Here is a 22,498-nt window from a genome sequence, read left to right as displayed (position 1 = left end):
ACAGATGGTCTTTGTTTTTGCTGGACCTTGTAGGTGGTCTGAGGCACTGAATTTATACTTGGTTTCTTCCTTTCTTTTCTGGGCTTTCCAGCACCGATGCTTTTTAAGACAATCCTCTATTAATACTGATTTAGATGGAACTGACCCTCCCTTGAGTCTCCAGGTGGACTAGACAACCAAAGGGCCCTTCGTGGTCTGTTCTCTGTGTTTCTAGAAGTTACCACTGGGACCTAGGCGTGGGACCTTACTCACTACAGTGGAAACCTCTGCTCAAAAAGGTGTTAGAGAAGGTTAATTCCCTGGCACTCTCAGCCAGGAGCTGCTCCATGTTGCTATCAACCACTGGGAGGGAAGAAAGCCATCAAAGACAGCTAAAGTTTTGAGAATAGCCACACACAGGAGGTAGGAGTTTCCCATGAGGAAAGGCCAGAACTTAAACCTTCTGAGCTTATATGCCCTGACATTAAAACAAACAAGCCCTGTGAATATTGAAGGGAAAGATAGAGGTTTTCAAAATAATGCCAGGTCTGTAGCATCCTCCATGAGAGTGTAACCAGGCAATGAACAATTTCCCCAGGAGACTGCTTGTGTAACTATTGCCTTCCAAAATGTCTCTCCATTGTCATTTAGTTTCTGTAGGCTGCAGAAGCCAGTCGGGAAGAAATGCTAAGACAGTAAAAATTTGCTATAAGCAAGAAAACTTACATTAAACTCCATTTTATCATAAATTGGAAGAAGGGATGGTACAAAGACTGTGAAAGGACCATATTTTGTCAGTGGCACCGAACAACCAGAAGCTGTAAAAATAAGGACAACATAAGCTAGTTACTTGGCATGTGGTTTAACTCCAGCAATGATTACTGCTCTGGTTAACAACATAATCCAGTCTACCTGTGGGGATGCAAGTGACCATGTGCAATCTGTTTTTGCAAGTGACCAGTATATTACGGTATACTATAAAGAACTGAGGAACTTTTGGAACTCCTAAGGTATCATAGGCCACCTTGGTGGCTATCAGTTTTAAGTATTTGCCAACAAAATTGTTGATTCCCTTCTTCTGCAGACTGATGGAATACAAAATACACATTGATCTTTGAAATAGTTTTCTCAGATCACAGTCCAGAACTGATTATGTGACTTATTTTGGAGCACATGGACATACACTGTGAAATAAATCTATTATGATTGGCAGCTTCTAGACCTTTGCTAACACACTCTTGTCCCCACCTTTGATCCATTCCCCCAAAAAATTCAGAAGACCCTTACCAAACATCTTCTTGGCGACATTTAATTTCCTGAAAAATCTTCCACGTGAATTCTGTTGATTTATTTCACTCATGAGGTCTTTATAGCAACTTCTTCCATCTCCAATCTCCCCTTCCTTACAGACACAGCTAAGAGACAAAAATGAAATGTATCACTCCGTTATAAAGCAGTTCTCAAGAGGTTTGACAAATTAGAGTAGGACAATACATCAATATCTACATTTAGAAGATGACTCCCAAATTTAAGGTATAGGAAGGGACTTAGTAATTTCTGTCTAAATTAAATGAAAGGAAAAGAAGATGGATGCTTCTGAAGTGCAAGTAAATTCAAGATTAACCAAAAAGGAGGATAATGCTTTCAAGTCCTCTCTGTTTAAGTACTCAGTACTGGTAAAAGATCAGCTGAAAATCCGGGGTCATGTATAAAATGCAAACATATAAATGAAAATCCAGCAAATAAATAGCTTCCTGGTGGCACTTCAGCCTCATCATACCTCAGTGAAAAGCATCAGTCCCAGCACAGCAGCTAGTTGTGCTTTGTCTCAGACTTAATGAAAGCTTCAGACATGCTAATGACTTTTGCAGAAAAGCTTATCTACATGTGAAAATCTCTGTCCTGATTCACATGGACTTATAGTCACTGCTTAGAAACTACTTAAGATTACTAGCTGATAACCACATTTTTTCCTGTTTGGATTTTGTTCAAGTACCAGCTGTGCTTCTGCTAGTGCAGGGATGCAAGGATGTGTGGGGCAGGTGACATGTGTGACATTACTGCAGCCTCCGAGGGCTGAGTGCCAGCTGCTAAGTAACAGAAATGCTCAAGGCAGGACTTGCGCTGAGCAGGAATCCTCCCCTTCACTGGCCTGCGCTCAGAGGAGGAAGCCACTGGGCTCCTTGCCTGGCCCAGAGCACACAAGGCACAGGGCATGCTAGTTTTAGCAGCACGGGAGAGAAAGGGTGCAGAGTATGGGACTGCCCTTTCTCCTTTGGTCTCCCAGAGAAGTGCCAGTTCTTCTCAGTAACACACAAAACCCTCTATGAAGCTTTTCCTGGTGTTTGGAGGGACATCATGCCAAAAAGGTCTCAGATCTGGCAATACTTTCCATCCAAGGAGTATCAGCTGGTCGGTGTTTTGCTCCCTGGAGGGCTAGACAAAGTCTTTTCTCTCTTCCCTCTGCTCCCTTTCCCTGTCATTCTGCAATTCTCATTCGTTTCCTGTTTACAGGCCTGAGTGACCACAGAGACAAGGATTTAGCCCTCAGAACCAAATGTGGTACTTCTTAGAACACGCTAACTAGGCAAGAGTAACACTGTGAGGGATCATTAATTGAATAAGGTCTTACTATAACCACCAACTTGCTGAGCTACTCCTCCAGTTCTTGTCACAGAAGACTCTTCTACCTCAAATTGAAAGCACTTTGTGCCTCACATGCTAAGATTGACACTTCCTGGTGTAAAACTTGCTACTTTCAATGGGGTTATTACAAACAGGCTCTTCTCAAAAGGTAACTCAGGCACATTATCCTCCCTTGGTCTCTGTTCTTTCAGCACAGCCAAATGCAATTGCCACCCAACTTGCAGAATCTGATCCTTTAATAGCAGATTTCTTTAGACTGGCTCACCTAGGATTTCCGTGGGAATTTATTGCACAGGTGGAAGTCACGTCGCAGAAGTACTGCCGGCAGTCGTTGGGGAACGGAGAACAGCTCGAGGAGGGAGTTTTCCTGCTCATACCGGGCTTGCAAACACAAGATGCCTAAGGGAGGACAAAGCTGCGATTATAACTCTGCATTCACCGTCTCTTACCTGGTAAGAACTTACATGATCAGGAGCCTCACTGGAAGGAATCCTTATCTGTGTGATTTCAGCCACATGCTGTTACTGCACTTACCTCTCCTGGGCGTTTGTAAAGGCAGAATGTGGAGTTTTCTGGGCAGCCTCCGTTGTTGTCAACACAGGGGTTTATGGGCTGGCATATCTTCCCATCTCCTTGAAACCCTGCTTTGCAGGTACATTCATACTTTCCCGGCCTAAGAACCTTACACACAGCTGAGGGGGAACACGGTGAAGAAGCACAGGGATCCTCAGCTGCAAACAAAGAGGTGAGGGGTAAAGGAGCAACCAAAATTTTGTTTTCAACAAAATTCACAGCAAGAAGCCAAGAGTCCAAGAAGAATGGAGCACCAAGAATTTATTCTATTAAACTTCTAAAATTTCCTAGGCCAATACACAAATTAAGAGAGCAGAAGGCTTGGGTTTTTTAGCTGGAGGTATTTGGGTAAGACATTCCTCATATTACGTCAATAACACAAAGGTCAGTAACAGCAGTAATGGAATTTGGATTTACTTCTGATTTTCCATTATGTCTGAGAATACTTGAAACTGGAGTATAGTCAATTTAACATCTGAAACTGCAAAAATTCAGTGAAAATGGAGCGGTCCATTCCCAGCTAGTCACATGTATATTACTGACTTTCTTTTAACAAACAATTCACAAACTTAAATTTAAATCTCTGAAGAAACACTCAAATTACATGCCCTTATGCATTATCTAAACTAGCATGCACCCACCAGTATCCTGCCATCATGGTTACTCAGTACATGCCTATGGGAAAGTGCTGGATGGATTCCTATTAAAGAGATTCCTAAAAATCAGGTCCTTAGGCCTCCACAGTTAAGTAGACCACTGTAGTCACAGTCATCAAATTCATGCAGAGCTGCAGAATATTTTTCCAACTAGAGGACCCTTTAGGGTCATGGGGAAGTTTGTCACCTTGGCAAGTGGTCCCACTTCTTCTGTAGCCCGGCTTGCAGTCACACGTCGCTGCCTTGTCCTTCACCACACACTGGCTGTCAGCCTCACACATCACGCTTTTGCAGAGGGGAAGTTCTGGAAACACACAGCAAAGAGAACTTCCCCTCTGAGCAGGGAGAGAAAGGGAGGGCCTGCTTCATTTCCAGAGCAAGAATAGAGGCACAAAGAGATCTTGGCCACTCTCACTTTGGAGTGCGGAAGAGAGCCCAACTTGTCCCTCTGCCCAGTTCTCCTGCACTCTGATCATCTTCCCAAGCCCTCTGCCACATCCACACATCCAAGCCCATTTCATTATTTAGCTCAAAAGCCCCTGTTTAGTTACCACTGTATTTACCTTGGTCACATCTGGGCCCAGTGTAGCCTCCATAGCATGTGCAGCTTCCATTTCCAGTGACACCGCTGTTACACTCCCCATGCACACAGTCACATACTGCAAAGAAAGTCCGGACAAACCTGACGTTGAGAGCTACGAGGCAGTGGGTAGGGCTCCAGTTATACACTGGGCAAATGCCCTGGGGCTTGGCACCCTGATTTCGCACCAATAATCCCACCAACTGCCCCGACAGGACACATTTCCTTCTGAAAGAGTAGCTATGCCAGCTGGAGCTAACAGAGAGCACACTGCAATACTTGGTCTGAAGAGGAAGTGTTGCTTTGTATGAACAGTCCTGAATGCAAAATCTGGACAAACTTTTCAGATGTGTGTTTTAACTTCCCACTCCTCCTAGACTCCTGCAGTCCTACAGCAATGAAGGAGTGCACTTGTGATCCTCGCTCTGGTGCCATCCTGTGAGCTCTTGCCCTGATACCACAGCTCATGGATCTACATGGACACAAGGGAACCAGGCAAGAAGATGGCAGGGGCTTCTTTAGCAGTTAGGTTGCACTGGCCATAAATTGCTTCATAAAATAAAATAAATAAGAAGTAGCATTGTGTGTATTGATTTGTAGGCAAAGACCACAAGGAAGATGGTTTTACCTGAACTGCTCATCCTTACCTGACTGACAGTCTGGGCCAAAACGATTTTCATCTCGACAATTCTGGCAGGCAAAACCACTGTACTGTTCCTGGAAGAGGTGCAAAATGTACCAGATGCTATTTTTCTATATTGCTGCATTGTCCAAACATAGTCATAGCTTAAAATCCCTCCCAACTTTTGATTTTCTGTGATTTTCCCTCTGGCAGAAGCACATCACCCTCAGAACAAATCATGCACTGACCTTGCAGACGCAGGTCCCATTTCGCTCTATACCATCCAAGCACATCCCATGGCCATTGCAGGGATTTTCAGAGCCACCTGGGCACTCTAGGGAACAAAAGACAGGCCAGACAAGATTACACTTGTCATCACTGGTAAAAGTCAGCACTCCCTCCCTCTATCTCCTCTTTCCACAGGCACTCCCAAAATAATGCATTCTGACTGTCCAGTTGGGCTCCCTGACTGATTTTCCAATAGTTAATAACATCCCAAAGCAGGTGAAGATGGCCAGAGTGGCACTAGGGAACAGCCCCCTTGCTGTCTGAACAAAGAGGATAATCTGCATCTATTAAATCACAGAAGCACAGAATGGTTGAGGTCAGAAGGGACCTTTGGAGATCATCTAGTCCAACCCCCCTGCACACCCACAGCACGTGGCACAGGGTGGCATCCAGGCAGGTTTGGAAGATCTCCAGAAAAGAAGACTCCACAGCCTGTCTGGGCAGCCTGTTCCAAGGCTCTGTCACCCTCACTGTGAGGAAGTTCTTCCTCATAGGGAGACAGAACTTCCAGTGTTTTAATTTGTGCCCATTTGCTGCACAGTTATTCTGAGAGCTATTCCAGGAACTATGAAAGCAGCCTAATGCTGAATGGTGAACAGCCCTTTTTGAAGAGCCAAATCACTAATGATTTTATTTCCTATTGTAGTAGTGACAAATATTATCCACTTAGCCTATAATAAAAAGTTAAGAAAGCTCCCAGGGACTTGTAACTAACTTAATTTCTGCAAAAAGTCTAACTATTTTGGCAGACCCAGCCACCATTTTTAGCCTGTTAATAACAGCAAGGAGTGGTACCAGACATATGAGGTGGTTCTGAAGCTCAGGATAGACAGGAATCTGTTTGTCACAGATATTGAGCATCTGCAGATTCTGGCTTCATGAAGAGCTGGGAATATGCTCAGAAAAGCATGGTCTACATGTCTTTGGAGTGGTGTACCTCCAAATTCCAGAGACTATTTTGAAATTTTAGGCATGTCATGCCTCTGACCAAGCCAATCACTTATTCAAACCACTTCCATGTGAAAACAGACCCAAGCAACCTCCCATTTGCTGCATTATCAGAGAGCCTTCTCCATATGCCCATGATTAGGCAATCACATGAGAACTGTTTGGCTTGTTACGTCTTGGTTTTGGATTATTGAGACAAATAGATACAAAACCAAACAATTTTCAAATTCTGATTATTAAGCTTGATAATGAATGGGGGGGGTGGTGGAATCACTAAGTCTTTTCAATGGCTGAAATGCTGACTAGTTCCAAACTACACAGAATTATATATGACATATATAAACATATTCCAAGTTAAAGGGACATCAGCAAGATGTATTTTCCTCTTCCTTTGGAAATTTCCTTAAAGAGGAACAAAAAAAATCCCTTTCCAAACCGTGCTTTAAGTCAAAGAAGAGACAACAGGAAGTTCCACCAAAGCAGTTTATGTTATGAGTTGACTGTAAACTGATTCAACTTATCTGAAGCAAAAAGATTCCTTCCCGATTATCTTTTGACCCTCTTAGGTAGATAAGGGAGATCTTGCGAGTATTCAGGAAGAGGAATAATGAAAATTAATCATCTCAGTACCCATATAATGTCTTATGTTAAAATTGTTTTGACCTATTCTATAGCCAGAGACCTCTGTACCATAGCATATACTTACCATAGCACTCTGTACCCCAGAATCCTGGGCAGCACTTTTTCTCCTCAATTTCCTTCTTGCAGATGTGATGGCACCCCGGCAGGGAAAGCGTGTTTTCTCCTAACTTGACAGTGTATCTTAAAAAGAACAATCCGAGATTTGTAATTACAGCACAAGCTTTGGGCCCACCATAGTTTTTATGAATCAGTATTGAGCACATACTTGCTGGAGGGTTTCTAAGCATTCATGCTGCAGTCCTGAGGACTATGACAGACTGATGTCAGAAGTGAAACCATTTGCACAGAGAGATCCCCCTGGGGAAGAGGCTGGATGTTCATTCATTACTTTTCCATTGCCCTTTGGACCCAGCCTGGAATTTTGGTTTTGAGCTACAAAGCCAATCATGCACACGAAGTTTTGTTCCCTGCACTCCCTGGTTATGTCTTCTCCAGGAAGCCCATTGGTATGAGCATCAAAGACACTCATAAGAACTCTGCCAGGGCCTGGAGACAGGACCCTGGACAGGTTGACGGCATTGGGGCAGACACTTTGGACCTTGCAGTTGGACAGCACAGAGACAGAGTTAGGACCTCCAAAGTTGCTCGAATTAGACATCATTCCAGAAAGAACCTTGAAAGAACTTCCTTGTAGGACTTGTCCCTCTCTGTGTTGCACTGAAAACTCCAGATTGGGATGCCAGAAATGTGGATTCAATACCTGTGTTATTCACTGATTCTCCATGCGATCTTGAGCAAAACACTTAATTATTCAATCTTTCCCCATTTCAACCCTTCACACATCTTTACCCACTGTTCTGCATGTATGTGTATCCTGGAGTGGGACACCTCTATTCTTGTCTTTGTACAACCACCCTATCACATCCACAGCAGTAAAACACTCAGAAAACTCACATTATTCCTATACTTCATTTTTGGCGTAACTTCCATTTCAAAAGGAATTTGGAATTTCTCTCAGGTAGGCAGTGTTTCCCCCTTTGATTCCATCTAACTCCTATACATGTCTGTGATTACTGCAAGACTACTATACCTATTTTCAAAGTATTTCCACAGAATAGTGAAGCACAGAAGACAGCAGACAATAGAGCTATATATTGATTCACTACTGAATAGATATGCTAACAATGATCTATAGTGTTTTGTTTTGAGAAACTTGGCAAGTTCAGTTTTCCCTCATCCCTTTCCTATTAGAGGCAAGCTATAGAAATACACCCAGCTGAACAGATGAGCAAAAAAAAAAAAAAAAGAAAAAAAAAGAGAGCAAATGGCACCAGAACAAGCAATTCTCTTAAGAAGAACTAGGAAGGTTAAAAGTTCAGAGGATTATACCTGGAAGCTGTGAGGACATACAGGGGAAATATCATTATATTCTTTTCTTAATAATCCACTACCAAATGCTGAATCTGCAACAAGCTCCTATGTGAGGCAACCCTCTGTTCAGCTGCTGCAGCAGGATTAGCTAGCTCAGGTTGTTCAGGGCAAGGTAAAAGCAGCTGTTGTGCAGTTTATTCTATGCACACAAAACCTTATGCCCAGCAAAAAATTCCATGGGATGTCAAGGAGACAAAAATAACAAGATTAGGGGTCGTACATCCATTTTTATGCACCGGAAACAAAGCCTCTTGGATCATTAGAGTTCTCCAGATTCCTGCCTCGGTTCATCCAGACTTCCACTAACAGCAATGCTCAGGCCAATTTTCTTTCAGGTTCTTCAAAAAACAAGGGCTGTTGCTGCTCCTCTGAAATACTTTACTCTTGACCAGAGCTGGAGGCTTGAGGAATAAACACTCATGAAGTTCCTTGAGGTTTTTAGATAGCACAGATACAAGTTGATGATTAAATCTGCATATCATCAAATATATGTGTGTGCGTGCATGCATATATGTACCAAAAGTGTGGGGACTGATTGTCATTTTGTTCCCTGGTGACTATGGATCAAGAGTAAGGATCCTGTAAGAGTAAGGATGCTGTAATTTTACGGAAAGCTGTTTCATAAAAATCATAGAAATCCCAAGGAGAGGGAACGTCAGGGTCTCCTAGAGGTCTCTAAGGCAATTTGCCTCTCAGACTGGGACCAACACTAGCAAATTAGTCATGGCTTTGCCTGTGCAAAAGTTTTGCCTGAAAACTTCTGAGGATGGAGATTCTCCCCTCTGTGCGCCCCATCACAGAGGTGTACTATCCTCCTACCGAAAATCTTTTTCTTAAAATGCTACTTGTCTGCTGTTACATAGCCTGGTACCACCAAGAGCAGCTTGGTCCCACCTTTGAGTGTTTCGTTAGCCCATATCAGAAAAGCCTGGGTTGAAATGTGTGAGGAAGAAGCTCTGCATTCTCCAGAGGCACATGTTGCTCCTCACATCACCAGGTGCAAGAAACCTTCACATGAACAGGATCAAAAAGCCCTTACCTGCAGTTCCTCACGCCTAATCCCTGCGTGGCCTTTAGCCAGCCTCTCGGACAAAACGCTCGGGGAGCTGCTGCACAAGCTGTACATTCTGTGTGCGAGGTAAATGTCGTCCTGACGTTGCATCGCATGGATTTTAACTTAAAAAAGTAGAATGGAAAAAAAAAAAAAAAACAAATTACTTTGTTATCTTGGCCATTCATCTGGTCAGCCTTCAGCATCTCTGTTAAAACAAAGAACAGCTTTGATTTTCTTTGCAAATGATGATGATTACATTTTTCCCTGTCAGGTTCAAACTCTCTATTTTGCTGCCAGGAGTCATGTGACATTAGAAGGAGAGATCTTTGCCATCATTTTCCCTTTTCCTTCCCCTTACTCTCACCACAAAAATTTACCATTTCTAAAATAATCATAATGCCACTAATTAATTTAAGCCGCTCTTCTGCAAGCAAGTTGTAGCAGCATGTGAGAACAAGCCCTAAGCAGAGGACCCAGAACCCCATGCAGTGCAGGTGTCCTCTCTTCCATGCCAGGGATGCAGTTCAGTTCGCTGATGATTGCCCTGCTGGTCTGTGGGTCCAAAGAAATGAAGAGGCTGGCTCAGCCTGTCCCCCAGCAGCTGCGCATACAAATATTACTTAGGGCCAATGTCTCAGAGAAGGGGCAGAGCAGGAGATTTAAAGGAGAGCTGCTCTGCATGTGGCCGATAGCTGAATGGCCCTTGATGCTTTGACCTGAGGTGAAAAGGGCCTCATAAACGCTGGCAAGCAGATCAGGTAGGACACTTGTGCGGGTGACATGGCTGCTCGTAAATTCAGCACAAATGCCCCGACCTAATCAGAAAAATTCCTCTCTGGGCCCTCAGGCTTCCTCACAGGATTTGTCCATATCTGCTCCCCTCCAGCGCTGGTTCCCCAAATGAAAAGCAGCTGGAACAGATGAGGAAAATATAGCCACAGAGAGAAGAATTATCACTGCCTGCTAGCTTGTGGTTAAAGCTCATGATTTCACCACAAAAAGGTTCTAAAACTCTTGAAGTCAGGCCAGTGCAGGGGAACCTCGGCACTGTTTGCCACGCATGGTGGCAGGGACAAGCCGGGCGGCACGAGCACTGCTCACCTCCAAAGGTTACCCACAGAGAGCAAGCCCCAACCAACCTCAGCTGTTCCAAGAAACTTATTTTCTGAGAATACAAATATTAGATCAATTTTGGGGTGGAGGCCTTGAATGGCTTTTTTTTTAGGACCATCCTGAACAGCACAGTTCATGGGGCATCACTCACGTGCCCAGAACTCCTTATTTTAGGCTTCCATCAGCAATCTCTGCTCAGCTTAGCTTTCTCTGACCCTAAGCAAGTGCAAACGCACGCATGTTCCTCGAGGGGAGGAAGCCTGCCGCTTCCCACCCGCTATCGGCCACTCAGGAAGGCACTCCCAGCTGAGAGCCAGCAGAGCCTGTCAGGAAAACCTCCTGAGAGATAACCTTCAGCTCCCAGATCCGCAGGGATGGCCTCCTGGAGCAGCTTCCGGAGCAGCAGCCATGTCACCTCTGCCTGGAGCTGCTGAGTGTTTTCCCATCTTCATAGATTCATCTCCTGCCGCTATCCGTGCAGGCAGCGCTGCCTAAAGAACCCAGTACCTCTGTATCCATGCTGGCCTCTCACAGGGACGTTCATCACCGCTCATGCATCGGTATCATGAGAGAAGCTCATGGTCCTAGCAGGGTCCTTCCACCAACAGGCCTAGCTTTATGGCCAGTGAGCCAGCATCCCTTCAGCCTCCCTGCACTTGGAGACTTCACATCCATGATGCCTGCTTGCATTCTGTTCCTTCCTTCTTGACTGAGCTCCGATCTCTCCGTTCCTGTGCCAGGAGAAGCCTTTCCTCACCCCACGGTTGTCTCCACCTCCTACTATGCCCAGAACTCTCCTCTCTGCATTATGAACAGCTCAAAATAAATCCGAGACGTGCCAGCTCTGGGCATGTCAAATCTCAGCCTTAATCCTCACTGACACAATGCCTTGGCAAAAGTGGTGGCAAGATCCTGACAAAGAAATACAGAGGTGGAAGCTCTGCCATAAGCAATGGTGTAAGCAATGTTATAATGAGATCATGACCCTTCGGTGGGATCCTGAGCTTCCCAGTCTTTAGGGAAAGGACCATACAAGCAGAAGGCACACCCCACACCAGAATCTTCCATCTCCTCCTCACTTCCAAGCCTCAGAAGTTGGCTGCCAGATGCAGTTAGGCCATTAAATGTGTCACTTTTTGGTGGATGAAGGCATCAGCTTATTCAATTTATCTTCTCCTTCCTCCACCGGAGTGGCCACTCACCCCTCCCTGTTGGCTTTAGTTACGTGTGACTCATCCTCAGCACAAAAATAAGACAGTTTTTGTGCAATTCCACCTATCCTGTCTTCCCAGGAGACTCTGTGAGGTTTAGGCTCCTTTCCGGTAACACCTTCCCCTTTTTATTTGGAAACACACTGTGTCAGCAGCACTAGGCAGGAGAAAAGGGGAAGAAAACAGCTGTAGAAGATTAAAAAAAAAAAAAAAGGAAAAAAAAAGAACTATGTTCCTTCTTGTGAGAGTGATGGAACCGATGAAACAGTCACTGTCCGGAAAGCTTTGCTTCCCAGAAAAGCAGAAGAGGAGGGAATGTCTGCACGGAGGCAGCCCGGCCTGCGTGGCCTCGTGTGGCGGCTGAGGCGCGCGCTGTGGGGGAGAGCGCGCAACCAGGGACCGCATCCTGCGCAGAGCGAGCGTGGGCCCGGCCTGCACGGCCTCAGCCCCAAGCTACGGCAGGAGGAGGGGGAGGCTGTGCTGCAGCTCCCAAATCCGCGGATTTGGAAGCAGAAGTGGGGCCGCTGCAGCCAACAGGGTGCCCACACCGGGGTTTGCCTCACTGGGGCTCGGGCCGTGTTTTCTTCTGCCTCACGCCTGCATGTGAGTGGCCGCAGCCTCCTGCACATCAGTGTAGGCCTGCTGGGGCTTCTGCAACCCCCAGGCTTCCTTCCTGTGTCCCTATTGGGCAGCATGTCCCCCCTTCATCCGTGTCCATGCTCCTTCATCTTCAAAAGGCTAGGCTGTTTTTTTTAAGAATTCATTTCTTTCCCCTCATTTCCCCCCTTTATCTTCTCTTAAACCTTAACACAAACCCTTCTGCAAGGCAACACTTAAAAGGAGAAAGAAAAACGCGCCGGGACAGCAATGCACAGCTCCAACAACCCTGGGAGTCTGTTCTGGGAGATGCCAGTATCTAATGAACCAGAGATCCCAGGGCACGCACCCTTCACAAAACAGAGCACAGGCACATGCTCGTGTTATTACAGCCCTGTAACACCTCACTAAGCTCTCAGCAACCTTGGTTGAGCAGATGGACATTTGCTGGGTACAGAAGCCTTCAGACTTATCCAGAAAGGCAACCTTTCTGCGCGAGGATGAAGTAGCTAGCTCAGAGATCACCTAACACCATATTCACCTCGATGCTCTTGCCACGGCTTTGGTAATCCGCTAGTTCCAGGATCTGCTGCCACAATGGGGTGTTCTCTGTCTCCTAAAATGCTAGAGACAACTTCATCAGGCCCTTGCTTCATCCTGACCTCCCATTATATGCCTTTAAATGTTTCTTTTCTCCACCCAAAGAGCCTTTTTGGGAAACAGCTCTAAAGGGTTGTTCTTAGGGATTAAATAAACTGCTCCGGAGGTGATTCAGAAAGTTTCCTGTCTCTAAGTAGGCTCAGAGACTCATTACATTCATTACCTGACCCTTAACTGTTTCAGTGCCAAGCCTTCAGTAACTACAGATACCACTTACAGTGACAGCAGAAACACAGTGTCTCCAAAAGACAAAAACTCTCCTTAAATCAGCTGAAGACATGAGCCTGTGCCTCTCAGAGCATTAGCACATTGGAGACCTTCTCTGCTTCCAGATAATTAAAAAACACCATCATCTCTCCCTTCTCCCTTCAAGACCTCTCTCAAGGGTTTTGAAGAAAAGACAGCTCTTCTGTAGCCTAGAGAGTCCTGGGGAAGAAGATTTCCAAATGCTTCACACAGTTTCTGATTCCATTGGCTGGCTTGTTCTTCCAACAGCAGGAAACCACTAGGGCAAACGGCAGTAGACACGATAATATGAAATAGCATTCATATCAGTCACCAAAGAGCCTCGGCTGCCCATCTACCAAGGCTTATGAGTTGAAATGGTGCGTTACAATCCTAAAGTTTAACTGCGGATGTTAGTCCACACCTAACTAAATGGAGATGAAAAAATGTTCTTTTCTTAAGGAGAAGTTTTCTGCAACATGCGCCCACCTAAATGCAAACAACCATTCTGTGAATGTAACACCCCAACTTCCAGACTCACCTTCCGACTCTGGCCCTCGGCTGTGGGAGCGAAACACGTCGCTATGAAGAAAACCAGCAGCCCAGGAGGATGCATTCTCACAGTTTCTCAGGCAGGACCTTTCCACCAAGAAGGTGGTAATAGAGGCTGCAGTTTCTGTGGGACGAGGCAGCCTACTAGGAATCACATCCAAGACAAACCAGAGGTTAAAAGTAAACAGGGGGCGAGCATTTTCACACTGTGCTCTTGAGCTCCAAAGCCCTCCTGAGTGGTTCTGCTACTTCTGGTGTGAGTTCTGAGTCAATCCCACCTTTTTCTTTCTTTCTATTCTTTTTTTAAACACACAAGCCGAACCCCTTAGTCAAAGGTTTACTCAAAACAGGAACAGCTACGGATTTCCTCTTACATATCAGTTCAAAACAGAAGGAAGGAAATCCTTAGTTTTCAGCTAATTGGAATGAAAAGAGGTTAACTGTATGCTGAACTGAAGGCAAATCCAAAGGGCATGCTCAGATATCAGGAGCTCGGGAGGGGTAAACTTAATTCCATTTCACCACTGACGTGAACATGTCCAGAACATCTCAGATGAAAGGTACCCCAAATTTGCCTATCCTGGTGCATGCAGCAGCAGAGCGATGTGAGCAATACAGCAGTACTTCAGAGCAGTAATATAAGCATGTCCTTTCATTCAGTCCTGCTCTTTGGGGAGGGTTTGCTCTGTATTAGAAATAGCAGGGTTTCTCAGGAAGAGCAGCACTGCATTTTGCAGGTGCTACAGCAGCAACAGAAAAAATGGATCATGTTTCCCCATGCACCTTGCTGACAGCTCCATGAATCATCCCCCTCAAGGAGCATTTTCATATTGCTTTTAGAGTACAAAAGCCTCAAGATGTGATTAAAGGGGGACATGCTAGCCGAGGTATGGTTTGCAATTGCATTTCTGCTTTTGAACATTTTAAACAATTATGAATTGATAATTGACAGTTTTTACAGGGACTTTTCCCCCTTGTGCTGCCAAGAGGATTTGCTGTATGGAGCAGTCTAAAGACAGCTTCTTGTAGTAGCAAATGCACTCCTGAGGTACCTTTTTATTCTTGAGACGTGATCACATGAAGATACATAAATAAAACCAGTCTAAGAAGCTACTGTTGTGTTTGCATAAATATGAGTATTATTTTTTAGCCCCCTCCCCATACACACATGCATACACACAAAGATATGCGGGCCCATGTATGAAGTATATCACATGTAAGAACCGCTTTACGTACCAGCGCTCTTCTTAGTTGTTCTTCGTCTCTCCCTCCATCCTCCAAAGCACGATGAACAGCAAGCCCAGCTCTATACCCAGCACGAACAGGAAGCAGTGAAGGCCACTGCGACCAGTGTGGGAAGTGTCAGCCCACGAGTCGATCGGACAACTCAGCCCCTTGTGCTGCTAAAGGCCGGCACCAGAACGGGACAGTTGCCTGCCCCATTGGCAGCCACTCCGGAGGCCACGGCCGGAGGGTCTGTGGTTCTCCGGCAAGTTTTGTGCTCCCTGCAAAGTATGGAATGAGGCAGAGGCAATGCTGCTCCGACCTATTCTGGTGGAATGGCTGAGCAGCAGATAGACAGGCACTGGGGACACCCTACTAGACAGAGGGACATCAGTGTGGAGGTTGCACTGTGCTTTATTGACGTACAGTCAAGGTCCTACATGGCCAGGTGAACTGAGGAATGAGGCTATACATCCAGTGCAACACCAAAACCAGCACACCTTGAGCACTTTTAAACAGTAGTAACAAGGTGAAGCACCGTCCGTCTCCGAATTACTAGATGGCAAGAGCATCTGGCAACGCTCTCTGCTCAGGGCACTGTAGAGAGCTGCAAGTGCAATGTGCAGCATCACCAAACCTGGCAACGAAGGCATGGAAACGGGACGGGCTGTGGAGCAGGTTGGAAGAAACATGCATTACTGCTGCACTGCCCCTGTTCCCAGTCCCTTCTCATAGGTGGACTGCTCCACGGCAGAGTTTCTCATGGGCAAACACATCAATCCAGTCCTTATGCCTCAGAGGCAAAATGTTTTGGATCACTGTTTCTTCTGCTGTTTTGTCCAACACTGCTCTAACTGCGGATAAATAAGACTATTCCCTCAGTAACTTTTGCAGCTAGAGGAATTAAGTGCACAGGCATCTGCAGGAAGCATTTCAGGACTGCAAAGTTAGCAAGCTCTGTCTCTCTTGCAACATCTAAAACATGCATCTCAGGAAAATAATACCTGTTTAAAATGAATTCACGTGTAGGACCCCCTGAGATTTGTCAGAGAGCTCTTTATGTGGCTGTCCAAAATGTAAAGGGGAAGTGGCCAGGACTGCACTAAGAATGAAACTGCGGGCTTTGCTTTGTCACTAGAAATAAAAGGCACACGTGAGAGGCTGGCTGAAAAGACAAACTTTGTCAGAAGAAAAATTCATGAGCAAAACTCATATACATCTGATGACACAGCAAGCAAAGACCAGCCCTGAACAGGTAGGAGAGCAGGGCCTAAGTCACCTCCTGCTCAACACGTGTTTGAACAGGATTGTGCAGTTACATTTTTAAGAGCGGAGTAGGGCCTGGCTCCGCAGTTGTGTTTATCTGCAAGTCTAGGACATGGACGTTTGGTTGATTTGGAAGGGACTCTGCACACGCAGGCTGGCCCACTGCTTGAAGTCACAGACCCGGCTCTCTGACGCATCCTCTACTGGACACAGACAACTTCACTGACCATTCACCTGGTGGTCTGAGCCTCCCGAATCACCACCCGACCGCTGGCACGCAGCAGTGCTCACACGCTGGGGTGATGGGTGCCACGTCAAAATGCACCTGCCCCGTGACAGCCCTCGGGTGCCATGGGTGCCAGGAGGCACGAGCCATGCCCAGCACCGCAGCCAGCCCAGCTGGCTTTCCCCTCCTCACCTGCACTTGCTGTTTTATACATTGCAAGCAGCTTGTCTATTTTGGCATTTCTTCCACAAACATGTAAACATTTAGAGCTGAATTCTGCTGGTAAAAGCTGCTGAACCTGTTTCCTGAGGAAAAAAAAATGCCTGGGTGAAGGGAAAGCATAGAGCTCTGAGGCACATTTGGAGGCGATGGTCACCAGCCCTCGCTGGAGAAGTGTGTGCAGCCTTGCTTTGCTTGGGCTGCTAATGAAATCTTTTGTTTAAGCAATCTTTACTGAATTTATATAGGCAAGATGAATGATTTACCACGCAGCTGGGCATAGCACACGTCTGTGGGGCCTGGCAATTTGTCTACATCAACAGAGAGCAACAGGCTCATTCTTCTGGGAAAGCTGGGGAAAAGCATCAGGTGTTTTTGCTTTTAAGTGCTAGAAGGCTGTGAATTGCCACAGGTAACATATTAAGTGTTTAAGGAGACCAAGCCACAAGTGCTAGCTGCACCCTCCTCAGTGAACATGCTCTGAGACTGCTGGGTGCAGAGGTCAGGCCACAATCATGATTTTTTTTTATGCTTTCTTCCCTCAATAAGTTGGAAGGAATAAAAAAAAATAAAGTTTGCTGATGAAAAAAAAAATGGAGGAGAGTAGCAACTGCTTCTCTCAGTTTTTCTGCCACACATTCAGAGGCAGGAGTCCAATTCCAGGTAGAGCCTGAGTGTGATGCTGCCATGTGATGCAGGAAGGAATTATCACGACTGCTCCCATCCTGCTAGCTCAAAGCCTGGGAGGGCATTTGGATACTCTGGAAAGCAGATGCTTAACTCCATTAAACTTGTTTGAAGAAATAGGCAGAGCTGTTCAAGCACAGCCCCTGCTCACATCCACATTACCGAGGAAGCGGTGCCTCTTCCCATGCTGGAGCTGCTCAGCCTTCGTGCACTGCTGCTTAACTAGAGGGGATAAAAGGGCCTATAACACATTTCACTAAAGCCAGAGCAGTTTGCCAAGGATGCTACTGTTTTTTCCAGCATTGCCACATTTTCCTCAACACCTTCTTCGATTACTAAGTTTCATATCCCTCCCTCTTCATTCGACTAAATGCCTCTTCATTCTCAGATGGGCAGTGGTGAAGAGAAACTCATCTGCCTGCTCTAAACCACTTCACACTTCAGAGGTGGAAATCAAGACTGTTTTGTCTGACCACAATGGCTTAAAAAGTGACCACATTTTGCAGAACCTTGTGCACCAGCTGTTTGTGGAAAGCTCCAAGAAAGCTTTATGAAATTAAACCATGAACCAAACTGAAGTTCAAGGTGAAGGACTGTATATTTTAAAGAAAAAAATGAAAGTGTCATTTACATAAATTTTTACATTAGAAAAAATATTTTCTGCAATGGAGATGACATTAAAGGAGGGCAACAAGCTACTGCTAAGGGATAAGTAAAATAAATCTCTGATCATTTTGATAATACTGTACTTTGTGGGTGAAATTTCTGCCTCAGAGTGCCATAACTTGCAGATTATAACACAGACAAAAGGGGATCCAACAGCAGCAGCTCCCTGCTTTCTGTGACAGAAGAGCCTTTTTTAACAACAAATTGGAGCCAAGCTGAGCTAAGAGCTGACCAAGATTCTAGACAGGACACCTTGCATCTGCTGAGCATAACCCGTGCTCAAATAGTAGTGTATGAAACATGATTACTGAAAAATGCCCTGAAAATGAACAGTGTAGCACTACAGCAGAGGTGTAACAGAACTGAGAAATACTGTGACACCTAATAAATTACTGAACAATTCATTCACCTTGAAATGCAATTAGCATTACCATGATCAAGGGTGAATTGTACCTGTTTCCTGGATGAATAATCTAATTCAAAACAAGCCGCTTCAAAGTTTTGAACCCCTGTGGACTTAAAGAATTTAAGATTAAAAACCAGCTGTTTTCTGGCTGTGATACAGCCAAAAAAGATAACTTAATTGCCCAAACTGTAGAAGCATCACTGGATTATGCTTCATTACTAACCCATGTGCAGTAGCATTTTACAATAGACCTGAACAGTTGGTTTTACAAGGGAAGGCTTAAAACAGAACCCAGGGCTATCACAAGCACAAGGTGTCCCCAAGACACGCGTTACACATGAGATGGATTTGGAGTTGACTTTGTCAGAAACAATGATAAATATAAACTCAGGTAGGCAAGCCAGAGATCTCGGTCACACTGCCTGAAAAACTCCATGGAGTCATTCCAGATTTGCTCTGCGTTCACTTAAGGCATTAGCTATAATGCAAGGATTCCACAAAACTAGTAAACTTTCCTCAAAGGCTTCCAAAAATGACTGAGTTGCTGCAGGCTCCTCTTACATGTTGCTAGCAAGAATTGCATCAAATAGGCTAACAAAATTACTTCAAAAAGAATTAGTGAAGATCTAAGCTTTTAATATAATTCTATCCCTATGCCTTTTACTTTAGAAGCTGTTTTTCTTCCTACCTAATGGTATTAAAGCTTTAAACAGGAGAAACATTAAGATTTTATGACCACCAGCTAGTAGGGAATGACGGGATCCATCTCAGCAAGAGGGGCACATGTCTCTGCCAAAAGGCTGGCCAACCTGGTTTGGAGGGCTTTAAACTAGGCAAGAAGGGGGAAGGGGAATGTCACACAGATATGGCGAACAGCACCACACAGCCTAGGTCAGATGGCGTCCAGCGGAGTATGCTAGTGGGGAAGTGAGGATAGGAAATGATCACGGAGGGTCCTCTTTCACCCCTCCTGGGAAACCTGCGGGCTCGATTGCTTCCCTGAAATGCCTGTACACCAACGCGCGAAGCATGGGGAATAAGCAGGATGAACTGGAGATCTGTGTGCGGTCCCAGCGTCATGATCTCATTGGAATCACAGAGACGTGGTGGGATAGCTCGCACGACTGGAGCGTTGCCATGGAAGGCTATGTGCTCTTTAGGAAGGACAGGCTGGGAAGGCGAGGTGGTGGAGTTGCTCTTTATGTGAGAGAGCAACTGGAATGCATGGAGCTCAACCTGGGAGTCGAGGATGAGCGAGTTGAGAGCTTGTGGGTAAGGATTAGAGGGCAGGCTAATGTGGGAGACACTGTGGTGGGTGTCTGCTACAGGCCACCTGGCCAGGACGTGGAGGTCGATGAGGCCTTCTATAGTCAGCTGGATATTGCCTCACAGTCACAGGCCCTGGTTCTCATGGGGGACTCCAACTACCCCGACATCAACTGGAAGGACAACACAGCCAGGCACAAGCAGTTCTGGAGGTTCCTGCAGAGCGTTGACGATAACTTTTTGACGCAGGTTGTGGAGGAGCCGATGAGGAGAGGTGGGCTACTGGACCTCGTGCTATCAAATAGGGAGGGACTTGTAACAGATGTGAAGGTGGGGGGTAGCCTCGGCTGCAGTGACCATGAGTTGGTGGAGTTCAGGATCCAACGAGGAGGAGGCAGGGCTGTAAGTAGCCTTGCAACGATGGACTTCAGGAGGGCCAACTTTAGCCTCTTCAGAGACCTCCTTGGAAGAATCCCATGGGCTAGTGCTCTAAAAGGTACGGGGGCCCAAGAGAGCTGGTTAGTTTTCAAGCGGCACTTCCTCAACGCCCAGCAGCAGTGCATCCCTGTGTGTAGGAAGGGAGGCAGAGGGGGCAGGCGACCTGCGTGGATGAGCCGGAAGCTTGTGGCAATGCTTGAGCAGAAGGTGGCTGTATACAGAATGTGGAAAAAAGGACAGGTCCCCTGGGAGAAATACAGGAACGTAGTCAGGGAATGCAGAGATGCGACGAGGAAAGCTAAGGCACATCTGGAATACAATCTGGCAAGAGACGTTAAAAATAACAAGAAAAGCTTCTTCAAATACATTAACAGCAAAAGGAAGATCAGGAAAAATGTGGGTCCTCTGGCAGACGAGATGGGCACCCTGGTTACAAATAACACAGAAAAAGCAGAGTTGCTCAGTGCCTTCTTTGCTTCGGTGTTTACCAAGGGCAGCCCTTTAGAGCCCCAGGCCTTAGGTACAAGAGAAGAAGCCTGGAGAGAGGAAGACTCGCCCTGGGTAGAGGAAGATTGGGTCAGAGAGCACCTAAGGAACCTCGATACCCACAAATCCATGGGCTCTGATGGGATGCACCCCAGAGTGCTGTGTGAGCTGGCAGATGCCATAGCTAAGCCACTCTCCATCATCTTTGAAAGATCCTGGAGAACAGGGGAAGTGCCAGAAGACTGGAAGAAGGCCAATGTCACGCCAGTCTTCAAAAAAGGCAAGAAGGACCCAGGCAGCTACAGGCCAGTGAATCTCACCTCCACCCCCGGAAGAGTTATGGAACGGCTCCTACTGGCCGTTGTCTCCAGGCACATGGAGGACAAGAAGGTGCTCAAGAGTAGTCAGCATGGATTCACCAAGGGGAAATCTTGCTTGACTAACCTGATAGCCTTCCATGATGGAATGACCAGCTGGATAGATGAGGGGAGAGCGGTGGATGTCGTCTATCTCGACTTCACCAAGGCTTTTGACACCGTCCCTCACAACACCCACCTGGGCAAGCTCCGGAAGTGTGGGATAGATGAGTGGACAGTGAGGTGGATTAGGAACTGGCTGGATGGCAGAGCTCAGAGGGTGGTGATCAGTGGTGCCGAGTCTAGTTGGAGGCCTGTAGCTAGCGGAGTCCCCCAGGGGTCAGTCCTTGGTCCAGTCCTGTTCAATTTATTCATCAATGACCTGGATGAAGGCACAGAGTGCTCCCTCAGCAAGTTTGCTGATGACACGAAACTGGGAGGAGTATCCGATACCCCAGAGGGCTGCGCTGCCATCCAGAGGGACCTGGACAGACTGGACAACTGGGCGGTGAAAAACCTCATGCAATTCAACAAGGCCAAGTGCAAGGTTCTGCACCTGGGGAGGAATAACCCCAGACACCAGTACAGGCTGGGGACTGACCTTCTGGAGAGCAGCTCTGCAGAGAAGGACCTGGGCATCATGGTGGATGACAAGGGGAGTTGGACTAGATGATCTCTAGTGGTTCCTTCCAACCTTAAGTATTCTGATTCATTCTATGATTTCAGTCCATACAAGACCTCCTTTAAGCTAAATAAAAATAATTTTCCTCAGCGAACATGGTCTATAACTTAATTGGTCAGTTCGGTCCAAGTTGGACAGGGACTTGCTCTTCCAGGGCTCTGCAAACACAGCAGCACTCGAACTGTCACCTAGGGTCATCTGCTGCAACCTGCAATGCCAGTAGCAGTATCAATCTATCAATCTGGTACTGACACTTATCCATGCTATTGCTAGGGATCAACAGGGAAGGCAGTGGATCACATGTGGAAAGCATCCTGCTGGGGTCAAGGGGAGTGGGTGCCTACCAAGGGGCACTGCTGCTTGACATGCTCTTCCCTAGCCATAGGTTTGATACGGATACTCCTAGAGGCTCGCTGAGGCTCACAAGGGCCAGCGTGGAACGTCTCTGAACAGGCTTGTTTGAGGTCTCAGTATCTTAACACTCAGTGACTAATATTTTACTATCATGGGAGGCTAAAATGTTAGGCAAAGTCTAAATGTTAGGCAAATGCCTCCTATCTGATGGGACAGCAGCAGGACGTGAAGGAAATCCTCCTTAAACTGTGTTTAGGAGCAGCAGATCCAGGTTCTATGACTTATTCTACTATAGCAACTATATACTATTCCATATAGAGCTATTTCCTCCCATCTTCCTACATATTTCTTACCGCACAATACACTCCAGAAGCAAAGGATGTGCCTCAGTGCTTTATGACACCCAGCAAACCCAAGAAGCTTGAATAAAGACAAGACCAGAAGA

General features: G+C 46.1%; 2 protein-coding genes across 2 annotated transcripts in view; both read right to left on the bottom strand.

The window, feature by feature from the left end:
• Positions 1-9,532, bottom strand: part of STAB1 (stabilin 1) — a 44,543-nt gene extending 35,011 nt beyond the window's left edge. The window contains exons 1-10 of the mRNA XM_088526655.1: positions 9,405-9,532; positions 6,999-7,114; positions 5,305-5,390; positions 5,082-5,151; positions 4,418-4,513; positions 4,042-4,158; positions 3,160-3,356; positions 2,891-3,024; positions 1,267-1,394; positions 706-797 (exon numbers count right to left, since the gene is read on the bottom strand). Of these exons, the coding sequence (XP_088382781.1) occupies positions 706-797; positions 1,267-1,394; positions 2,891-3,024; positions 3,160-3,356; positions 4,042-4,158; positions 4,418-4,513; positions 5,082-5,151; positions 5,305-5,390; positions 6,999-7,114; positions 9,405-9,532 (1,164 nt within the window). The remainder of the gene's footprint in view (positions 1-705; positions 798-1,266; positions 1,395-2,890; positions 3,025-3,159; positions 3,357-4,041; positions 4,159-4,417; positions 4,514-5,081; positions 5,152-5,304; positions 5,391-6,998; positions 7,115-9,404) is intronic.
• Positions 1-22,498, bottom strand: part of LOC148596214 (E3 ubiquitin-protein ligase PHF7-like) — a gene marked incomplete at its 5' end in the record, with an annotated part of 499,504 nt that overhangs the window by 70,923 nt on the left and 406,083 nt on the right. The window lies entirely within an intron of this gene.

The sequence above is a fragment of the Tinamus guttatus genome, unplaced genomic scaffold (genome assembly GCF_059628265.1).
Source record: "Tinamus guttatus ecotype Peru unplaced genomic scaffold, ASM5962826v1 Tinamus_guttatus_pri_ptg000026l, whole genome shotgun sequence".
Taxonomy (NCBI): domain Eukaryota; kingdom Metazoa; phylum Chordata; class Aves; order Tinamiformes; family Tinamidae; genus Tinamus; species Tinamus guttatus.
The sequence above is the reverse complement of the archived record's forward strand: the minus strand, read 5'-3'. Positions and strand labels throughout refer to the sequence as shown.